At 63.4% G+C, this 11,323-nt stretch overlaps 1 protein-coding gene across 1 annotated transcript, besides 2 other annotated features; it reads right to left on the minus strand.

Moving 5' to 3' along the window:
• Window positions 1-11,323: part of a sequence feature (areas not merged during assembly with more than two copies in the genome that could not be assigned to a particular haplotype) that runs on past the window's edge.
• On the minus strand, window positions 604-10,986 carry Tc00.1047053506063.59 (dispersed gene family protein 1 (DGF-1), putative; the record flags this gene model as incomplete). Its single annotated transcript, XM_807353.1, has 1 exon — window positions 604-10,986. One exon carries the CDS (start codon window positions 10,984-10,986, stop codon window positions 604-606), a length of 10,383 nt encoding a protein of 3,460 aa, XP_812446.1.
• Window positions 6,001-6,057: a microsatellite.

An 11,323-nucleotide genomic window follows, 5' to 3' on the forward strand; every position in this document is an offset into this window, starting at 1 on the left:
ACGCCCTCCCTCATGTCAGCCAGCAACGCGCACTCACAACCTCCAGGAGGTGACGCGTCACAGAAGGGCTTCATCGATTGTTTTCCCTAACGCTTTCCTGAATGCATCCTATGGCCCGCACGCCAGCCAACGCCGTCGAGCACGTCCTCATTACTAAGTATAGATATGAAATAGAGAGAGAAGCAGCCCCCATACTCGGTGCTGCAGCGAAGAGCGTAAAACACACGCACACACCCGTTACGCATCCACGCCGGGCTAGCGTGATAGCTCGATAATCCGTTGTCTTCGATAATCGATAAAATAAAATAAAAGCAATGAAGCAAACACCCAATCAATCTATGAATAATGGAAAGGGAGAAGATACCCGCCAGAAGCGTCTACGTCATGCCGCATCTGCGAGGTGCGTTGTGCCTTCTCGCCGCGTAAAGAGACTGTTGGGGTCGGAGCCCTTCCACCCAAAAAAAAAAAAAACCTGCGCCACATTTTTCTTCAAGCAGAGCATCTTCACCTGTCCAGGAGGACGTGATCAATTATTCAGCTCGCAATGGATGCACACTCGAGCAGGCTCAGAGCGTCTGAGCGGGTGTCACCGGCCATGGGCCGCTACGGCATTGCGGGTGGTCGGTACGACGACGCAACGGTGGTGCCTGAGGCGTACGACAATGACGTCCCGTCGTGGATCTTCTGCGTCTCTTCGTCGCCATCCTCGTCATCGCGCAGCAGCGCCTCCAGCCCACCACGCCGCGGCTCGCGCAGCTCCTGCCAGTGACGGTCCTCCACGTACCACACAACGACGCCGTACACAGTGACCGCAAGCAGCACAGTCGTCAGCAGCAGCACGATAGCCGCGTACGCCCTCGCACCGCCGTCGCTCGGCGCAAGGTGGTTCGCCGCGCTGACCACGCACAGCGCCGCAAGGAGCACAAAGCTCGCAGTCTGCATCACCGTCAGGAAGGCCGAGCGCATCGTGTTCGTGAAGGCAACCACGCCCGCACCCACAAGCAGCACAGCCGCCATGCAGAAGTACTGGACGTCGCAGCCTCCCACGGGCGGGTGCACAGCCGCAATCAGGCACACCACACACAGCACCGACAGCTGGAACACGCACCAGTACACGCGGCTGCCCCTCATGTTCGTCAGCATGCCGCCGTACATCCGCTGCTGCGCCGCAGGGTGCCAATACCCGACGGGGTACAGCAGGCGCTCGGGCAGCGGCTTCCTCGAAAACTGCCAGTACTTCGTGAAGCTCGCGCCCGTGTGGCGGGCAATAAAGTAGCACACGCCAGCAGGGAACACCACACCGTACAGCACTCCAACGACACCGATCACGCGGTGCTGCACGCGGGCACCGGGCATCGCCAGTGCAAGCACGGAGCCAAAGAAAATGCCGAGGTGCATCGCGTGCGCCAAGACGTACGTCAGGCTCGGGAAGCGCATCGCAGCCCACGCAGTCGCCGTGTCCACGCCGCGCCACCGCTGGAAGGCCGCCGTCACGCCGCAGTGCACGCAGCCGAACACAGCGGCGAGCAGCGCGTTGCCCACCACCATCCACAGCGGGTCACGGGCAGCGAACACCGACAGGAAGTACGGCAGTGCAACGGTGCTCGCACGCTCCTGCGCCGAGGCGCATGGCATCCTCGCAAACACGCCGAGTGCCTGCATCTCCAGGACGGAGCCCAGCCCGCCGGTCACCACCACGGCAACAGCCGTCGCACCCGCAACAACGCCGGTGATCGCCGAGAGAGCGCCGGCAGCGGCGGGCAGCGTGGCGGACCTGATCGTGAAGGACCCAAGCAGCACACCCCTGCAGCCGCCGGACACAGCCGCAGCGTCGCAGCGAATGACTATCGTCTCGTCGGCAGCAATGAAGTAGGCGCGGTGCACGGGCAGAGCCAGCTCCAGGACGGTGGACGGATTCGTCGCGTTGCGCACCCACGTCGCGTTGCTCAGCATCGCTCCCCACGGACCACCAAACCCGCTCGGCTGCGCCGTCGAGACCGGCACAAAGCTCAGGTGCGTGCCGAGCTGCGGGTCGCGTGCCCACCGAAACGGCGGCGGCACCGCCACCATCAGCCGCGTCGGGACGGCGCTCCCACCGCCGCGGATGTCGTTCTGCGTGAGGCCTCCTCCAGCCGCCGTCGTCGTCACGGCAAGCGTCGGGCACGCCACGTCGCTCCACCACGGCGTGCTGCTCACCGATGCCGTCGGAGTCCGCGTGGGCGGCAGAGCCACCGTCTCCGTCAACTGCAGGGTCTCCGTCGGACTGTAGTGCGTCGAACTGTACTGCGTCGGACTGTATTGCGTCGTGCTCATGCCCGGCGTCCACGTTGGTGTCGGGCTGCGCGTCACCGTCAGCGTCGCCGTGTGGCTCAGCAGCGGCATAGCGGGCGTGCGGTTGCACCCGTCCACGTGCGGCAGGTGCACCGGCAGGCAGTCGCGCCCGTACCCGCCCTCAGCACAGCGGCAGCCGCACGACCCAGACATCGCCCTCGTCGCAGCAGCAAAGCAGTGCACGTCGGCGTCGCACACGCTGCACGCCACGGGGCGGAATTCCCCGATGATGCCGGCGGACCTGTAGTCCATCGGCCGCAGCGCCTGCCCGTTGAGCGTCAGGCACCCCACGACGAACCGTCGGCCGGCGTCCCCAAGCGCAACGGTGCCGTCCATCACGACGGGCCCGCTGCCAGCGTTCCCGTGGAGCGTCAGCGTGCTCTGCACGAGGTCCGCACTGCGCGGGTACGACGGCACCGACAGGAGCCTGCCGCTGATGCTGTTGCCGCGCACCGAGAGCCACGACCCGGACACAAACGACGCCGACCCCCGCAGCACCAGCAGCGCGCCATCCGTCAGCGCACCGGCGTTGTCGTTCACTACGACGGCGGACGCGTTGGTCTCCACACCGCTGCCAAACACCAACCCATGCGCGGCGTACACCTGGCTCCCCGACACGCGCAGCACAGCGCCCCCCGACGCAACCACACGCGCACTCGCGTACAACGCATAGTCGCCACCGAACACAGCCGCGTCCAGCGCAACACCGCCACCGACAAGCTCCAGCACAGCGCCGTCCACCACCACCGTCCGCCCACCAGTCACCACGGTCACGAGGGCAACGCCGGACACAACCAGCACGGACCGCACGAGCCGCAGGCCCGACAGCAAAAGCACCGGTGCGTACGGCGAGGACTGCGAGCCGGGAAGATACACAAGCGGCGTCGGCCTCGCGGCAACCAGCAGGGAGTCTGTCACCGTCAGCACGGACCCCGCGGGGAACGTGCCGGTCAGCACAAGCGCACCGTTCAGCGCCTCCACCTCGCACACGGACAGCTCCACCGGCCCGCTCTCGTCGCTCCCCGCCGCCACCGCACCGCGCAAGCCTCCACCGCCCATCAAGTACAGCACGGCACCGTTCAGCAGCGACACGTTCTGCACAACGATCCGCACGCCGTCCCGCGCCATCCACGGCACGTAGAGCACCGGACTCACGCCGTCCAGAACAACGTGGCGCAGCGTCAGCTCGCTCGCACCGGCAGGCACAACGAACGCCGACCGCACCGTCACGCCCTCGCGGACGAACACACTCGACGCAGTGCCCACGGCGGGCGGCAGCACGGGAGCTCCCACAGGCACGCACGCCTCGCCGTGCCCGCCGCTGCCGCACGCGCACACGCACACACCGTTCCTCATGCTCGCCGACGCCGTCCCGGGCGCGTAGCAGTGCGTGTCCCTGTCGCAGACGTCGCACCCAACAACGTCGATGCTCCCAGCGTCGCCAAATCCAGCCGCTGCGTACTCCTCCGCCGTCGACAGGACACGGCCACCAGCGTCGTTGCACGCCACCCTCACATGCGCCCCAGACGCAAGCGACAGGCTCAGCGACAGCATCCGCGGCAGCAGCGCTCGGTTGCGCACAAAGCTCAGCATGCTCCCAACAGCGGTCACGGCGCCAGCGGCGTAGAGCATCTCCCTCGAGACACCGTCGTGCACGTTGTCCTTCGCCAGCAGCATCGACCCGTCGGCCAGGCTCATCGTCGAATAAAACGCCACCGCGTAGTCCGCCGTCGACAAAAAGCCGCTCCGCACAAGCGCCACAGCGGAGCCCGACACGCCCACAGCCCCACGCACAGACACCGCGTGCTTGCACAGCAGAAAGTCGCTGTCAACAAACGCCACCACGGAGCCGCCGCTGGCAGCAACACCGCCCTCCACCGACACGCACAGCCCCAGCGCCGTCTGCACCAACAGCCCGTCCACATACAGCGCACCGCGCGACGACAGCGCCACGCCGCCAACAAACAACACGCCAACAGCGCCGCCGAACACCGCCGCCACATGCGTGCGCGCGATGGTCAACACGCTCCCCGTCAGATTCACGCTGTGCACCACGAGGCACGCGGAGGCGTCGCCAAGGTCGTAGGCGCCGCGGTACGCAATGCGCTTCTCTGCGATCAGCACCGAGTCCACCACAGTGACGCGCGAGCCCGGCGGGAATCGGTTCGCCACCACCACGCCGCCGCCGGAGCGCGACTCAAGCCCGCTGATCAACACATCGGCGCGCTCGCCAGCAGGCGGGTCGGACCGCCACCCGACAACGTACAGACTCGCTCCGTCCAAAAACGTGCAGTTCGCCAGCGTCACGTTGCGCATGCTCCCTGACATCGACTCCACGTCTACCACGACGTCCGCCGCAAAGGTCACGCCAACGTAGCACACCAACGACGTCCCGAAACTGACGTTCACCTCCGCATCCACGTCTACACTCACGTCCCGCACGCACAAGTCGGCGCCGTCGGTGCTCGGTGGCTCGGAGACAGCAACGGGCAGGCACGCATCGCCGTAGCCGCCCTCAGCACACGCGCAGGCGCAGCCATCACTCGAGGCTGTCGTCGTGTATGCGGGGAAGCACAACGTCGCAAGGGTGCATGGGTCGCTGCAGGTCAAAATGGTGGCGTTGTACACGGACGGGATAATGTATCTCACTCTCTCCTCACCGTTCACAGTGTTGCACGCGGCCACAATCGCTCCGTTTGTGATATCGCGGGGCACGGTGAATATCCGCAGAACAGTCGGCGTGACCGTGCTGGACATGAATCGGTTGCCGGACACAGACACCGTGGATTCACGAAGACTCACCGTGGGGTTCAGAAAGAGGAAAGCATCCGATGGGGATTCGCGGCAGAGGTTGTCGCTCAACTGCAGCCAGGAGTTGTAGTAGATAGGGGAACTGGATCTTGAATAAAACACAGCCGAGCTTCCCTGCATGTCGTTGCCCTGAAACACAACCGCTGACCGGGACTCCACACGCAATGCCAACAGAAAAAACATGAAGTACTTCATCGGCCTCGACACAACGTTGCCTCGGATCACCACGGCAGAGTTGTTCAGTACACTCAACGACAAAGACTGGCTAGACCCTTCAAGATATATCAGCGTGCCGTCACCGCCATCCACATGAAACGTGTTGCCCATCACAGCAAACACGGAGTGCCACAACACCCTCAGTGCATATTCAACAACGTGAATGGCGCTTGACGATGCCCTCACGGTCAGAAACACATTGCCGCTGAGCACCACCGCAGAGTCGTTGGTGATCACCAGTCCATTCATCGCAACACACGACGGGCTGTCAAGGTCCAAACCCTGCCGAGGGATCAGCCTCGTGACCGTGAAGCGGTTCCCGCTGATCGTGATGTTCGTGCGCGGTGGAAACACACCCTCCGGGCTAAGCAGCGCGTCAATAAAATTGTTGCCGGTGACGATGATGTTCAGCGACCCCACAGCGGCGTGCGCGTTGCCCAACAGCAACAGCACGGCGCCGTCCCTCCACGTGCAGCCATCGAACGTGACATTCGCCACGTCGCCCGTCATCGCCCCAACCAGCACCGTCAGGCTCATCCCGCCCCCACTGAACGTCACGTTGCGGTAGCACAGCCACGACAGCCCGCCGCCCACTGCCTGCGCAACCTCGGGGTACACCATGTCGCTGATGCACCCACCAACCGGCGGTGGTGGCGGTGTGGGCGACACAGGCGGCGGCGGTGTGCGTGGTGGCGGCGGGCCAGCAGGCACAGGCGCCGGGACGCACACATCGCCGTGCCCTCCAGCAGCGCAATGGCACTCGCAGTCGCTGACCGCCGTCGTCAGCGGAGCAAAGCAGTCGCCGTCCTTCGTGCACTCCCCGCACGCAGCAACCGTCGTCACGTTGGTGATGCCGTGGAGCTCCAGTTCGGCCGCCGTCGTCACCACACGTCCCGCGACCGTCAGACACCCAGCAACGAACCGATAGCCGGCGTCAGCCTGATATAGTAAAGGCTTCGACAACCCCGTCGAGCCCATCTTGCAGCCCGTCAGCGTCACAACACTGCTGCCGTCAATGCTCGCAAAAGCGGACTCAGTGTCTTGAAGCATCGCACCCACTCCCACGTCGTTGTCGCGCCAGTCCAGCCAGCTTGACCGCTGGACATTCCACAATTCTTCATTACAGATGGCGTATGACACAGAACCGCTGTTCCCCACCATGCGCAATACGCTGTGATCCGACACGCTGAATCCGTAGTACTGACACAAGAGGCTTACCCCAGAGAACATTGTATTGTTGAGCAGCGCAAAAACAGAGCGGTCACGGACACTGAGCCTGTGTATGTAAAACATGTGCGCGTATTTATCGAAGCTGCAGTACCGCGTGTACAGCGAGCTGCCACCCACCAGCTTCAGAGTCCCGGTAGAGTGCAAACCAAACCCGCGTTGCCTCGTTGCACGCGCCCTGACGTTGCTGACCAGCAGCGAGGATGCAGTCAAAACAATTTTCCGAAACGTCACGACGCTCAATGTGGTAATCCTAGCATCCGGCAACCGGACCTCAGAGGACTGCACCGCATCAACCTCCGTGACGGCGATGTCGCAGTGCTGCGGGAGGGCAAGTGCAAACACAACAACAGAGGAACGCATCACCGTCTGGCTCACGCGGATCAGGACTCCGGCTGACTCCGCCGCCTCAGCACCCCCAACAAACTGCAGCAAAGCACCCTCAAGAAATGTGCACCCAGTGAGCGTGATGTTGATGGGGAGATGCAGCGGCATACTGTCGAGAGAGAATGTCAACACAGCACCCACGCCGCTGAATGTCACGCCCACGTAGCATTGGTGTGTCTTCCACATGTTCAGCGCGAGGCTCGTCAGCGTCTGGTTCACCACGCAGCTCGTGTCACCGTCAACGGCTCTCTCCGGCAAAGGCGGCACAACCGTGTCGGGCACCTCGAAGGGAAGACACGACGCGCCATGCCATCCGTCCCTGCAGCTGCACGAGCACGAGCCGCGGTCCACCAACTCCGTCCCGGGCATGTAGCACGCCGCGTCGTCGTTGCATGTGCCACAACTGAACACCACCACTTCCTCCGGAAACACACCGTCGTACGACACCTCCTCATCGCCCTGCAGGTTGCACCCAACCAAAAACCGCGCGGGTGACGTAACGACAATGGTAGACGGGAAAAATTTGGCGAGAAAGGCCCTCGAGTCCACCTGACGGTTGTGTGCAAGCACCACGGTGGTGCCGCTGCCCGACAGTCCCATTTTGTGCTTGGAATTAGGCATACCTATCACTGAGGCTGCACCCACGCTGTTGCCCTCCACACGCCACTGCGCACCGCCCTCGAGTGTCACAGAGTCAGGCACACTCACCAGCGTGGGATCAAAAAATTCCGCGCTGCCAATGAAAGTGCAGTCCGCCACCCGCAGCAGCCCCGTGGACCTCACGATGGTATTCCCAAAAAAATAAACGCCTATGACCGCGCTCATCGTGTTGTTCTCCACGTCAAAGTAGCCGCCATTCTTCACATCAACAGCATGAACGCAAACGGCTGACTCCGCACCGTCATCCTCCTCCTTTGCGCTCAGCGTATTCCCCTTCGCAATGATACCGCCACCATCAACAACAACAGCATTGATGAAATAAACTGCGTACCTATTCCCCTCGATGTAGTTGTCAAGTAGCAGCAGCGTCGAGTTCGCACCAAAAGAAAATTCCGGAAAGGCAATGGCGTGGACCGACGTCGTCGCAAGCGTACTCCCAGCCACCAGTATCTGGGAGCTCGCGCCAAAATCACCCACAAACTCCAACGCACCAGAATCTAGCATCGAAGATGTCACGTTCACGTGCACACGCACACCACTCCCCTTGATCGACAGGCCCACGAGGACGCACTGCAGCAGCGTGATGTTGAGTGCCTGTTGTGGTGCGTCAAAATGCAACAGGTCCAGCACAATCGCGGCGGTGAAGGTCACGCTGACAAAGCACAGACCACGCACACCGGGATCAGGATAGTCCACGGAGCTGATGCTGCCACCGTGCACGCAGCGGACCTCCGTGTCGTCCGCATCGGGGAGCGGGAGCGGCCCAAGGTCGTCCGGAACCGCTGCTGGCAGGCACGTGTCACCGTAGCCGCCAGCAGCGCACACACACTCACAGCCGCTGATGCTGCTCGTCCTCGCAGCGAAGCACACGGCCTCCACGGTGCACGCACCACAGTCCAGTGCCGTCACGGGCGCCACAATATTGAGCTCTTCTCCGTAATCCGTCACAGGAGAGCCCCTTAGCTCGTTGCACATGCCGTAGATGATCGGGCGCAAGTCGGACGGTGGTGACCAGTTGCTTGTCATATGCGCAATGGTCGACGAGTACGAGCCGTAAGTGAAGTTGTTGTGAAGTATCGACCACACACTCCGATCGCGGAACGCCACGCCGTTCTCGTTGACCACGTACACAACGTAGGCCGTGCGGAACTCGTTGTCGCGGTGCACCAGCCAACTGCCGCCAGTCACGGTCAGCGTGTTTGCTATGAGCATGGCGAAGCCAAGACGAAAAGTGCTGGACACAGCCTGCAGCACGCTACCGCCATCCACCGCAACATCCTCAAACACACACGCGCCCTTGTAGTATTCGATGCTCGGCACACTCCACGAGCTGTTCTGTATGGAGAACACGGAGCCGCCGCCAACACGCAGGTCCGACGCAAGAGCGTACATCACGTGCGTCCGCGAAATAACGACGCAGTTGTCCATGTAGAAGACGCTGGACAGGTGCACGCCGAGGCCGCACTCCACGAGGATCGCAGCGCACAAGCCCCCGCCACACACCAGCGTCGACCGCGTCATGACAAGCCGTGTCGACAGAAGCAGGACGCCATCCAGGACAAGCGCGGGGCCGTACCGAAATTTCTCGTGGCCACGGGTCGTCGGCACGTACTGCGACCCGCCAACCGTCGCACGCAGCGTTGAGTTCGCCAGCAGCACACTCGAGTTCGGCGGCATCGCGCCATGCAGCACAATCGTGCCCTCCATCGACGTCACATTCGTCATGTTGACGAGGGCGTGGGGCATCAGGCGCGCCGTGCTCTCGCTGAGGCCGCCAACCCGCAGCTGCGCACCGCCCGCAAGCACGCAGTGGCGCAGCGTCACGTTCAGCGCGTCAGCAAACGCGTCCATCGAGCGCAGGTCCACCGCCACAGTGATCGGCCCGCTGAACACCACCGAGTCGAAGCACGCCGTCGCACGCACGCCGCCAACCGTCACCGACTCCGTCAGCGTCACGCCACTCACGCAGCCCTCCGCGCCATCGCCACCATCACCGGCCCTCGCAACCGGCACGTCGAACGGCAGGCACGCGTCGTCCACGCCGCCGGCACGGCAGCCGCACACGCAGTCGGAGAACGACGCCGTCAGTCCATCAAAGCACGCCAGCGCGGCCGCGCAGCCGTCGCACGGCACCACGCTCACGGAGGGCAGGCCGGCCATGCGGTAGTCGCCGCTGCTCTGCAGCACCCGGCCGCCGGCAAGGTTGCACTGCACCGACACAGCGCCGCTCGTGATCGTCAGCCCGGAGACAAGCGTCGCGCCAGTGGCAGCGCAGCGCGCAATCGACACGATGCCGCCGCTCAGCGTCACACCCGACAGCGACGCCACAGACGACGCCTCGCCCACCGCCCACACGTCGCGCAGCTCCAGCCACCCGCCGCCACCGACCGTCCCACCGTCGCAACGTACCAGCGACGACGCAACAGACCCCTTGACGCCCACGAAGCGCAGCACCGAATCAAACACCGCGAGGCGCTCGCCAAGCACAAAACCGCCGCCGCTGCTCACAACCGACACGTTCGTCACAGAGAACACCGAGTGGCTCCGCAGGCTGAGACACGAGGAGGACGCCACATGCATCGCGGACGCGGTCGGACCGCCCGACGCCTCCAGCAACACGCCGTCAAGCACCACCGCGCTCGACAGCAGGTCCACGCCGCCGCCAACGTGCACCGCCGACCCGCCCGCCTGCAACGACCTCAGCACAGTGTTGCTCACACGCAGCTGCGTCTGCAGCAGCGACGTCGCGTACAGCACAAGCGGCGACGCCACCGCGTCCGCCGGCCCGCTCAGCTGCGAGTAGCGCATCGGCCCCGCCGTCACAATCGTCGAGTCACGGACCATCACGTTCGTGTGTGCCGGCAGGTTGTGCACAAACACAAGCGAGCAGTAGTCGCCGGACAGCCCGCTCACGCTCACCTCCAGGCTCCGGTCACTCGCCGGCTCGCCGCTGTAGCCTCGCACGTAGATCTGCGCACCGCCGTCGCACACGCAGTTCCTCAATTCGATGCGCAGCGCGCCGGGAAGCATCGCCGCCACGTCGAACACCACAGCCACGCCGTTCGTGATGGACACGCCGTCCATCAGCACCGTGTCCACGGCGCGGCCAACCGTGATGGCTCTGTCCACCGTGCCGCCCCGCAGTCGCAACACCACCGCATGCACCGCGGGCATCCACGCCGCCGCCGCAACCAGCGCCAACACAACAAGCAGCGCCACACGCACAGCCGCAATGGCCCTGTGCCGCACACGGTGCCGGCTGTGCGGACACGCACCCACCGCAGACCGCATCCACCGTCCCAAACACGTACCAACAGAGCTGTCGTGGCGTGTCGCACTCGCCCCGTCGACCATAACTCCTGTCTAGCAAATCCCTTCCTACAGTTGGCAAATCCAACAACACTATTCCGCCAAATCGTTATCCCACTACTAAACCTAATACTGCAAGTAACTCCTAACACCTTGAAACGATAGTTGTGCTGGTCAGGCAAAAGTATCTCTAACTGCACGCTCAGAAAAAGAATAAGAGGCAGCAACAACAACAGTAACCAAACACAGTGGCACGCAAAAACATCCGGTCATACACAATCCCCGTCACAGTACAGCCACCGAAGCAAAGTCGCGCTGACGCAATCACGCCGCCAACACCATCGCCCTCCCTCATCGAACAGCACCGCACTAAATCGCGCCG

This window comes from Trypanosoma cruzi (assembly GCF_000209065.1).
Source record: "Trypanosoma cruzi strain CL Brener chromosome Unknown tcruzi_1047053506063, whole genome shotgun sequence".
Classification (NCBI taxonomy): domain Eukaryota; phylum Euglenozoa; class Kinetoplastea; order Trypanosomatida; family Trypanosomatidae; genus Trypanosoma; species Trypanosoma cruzi.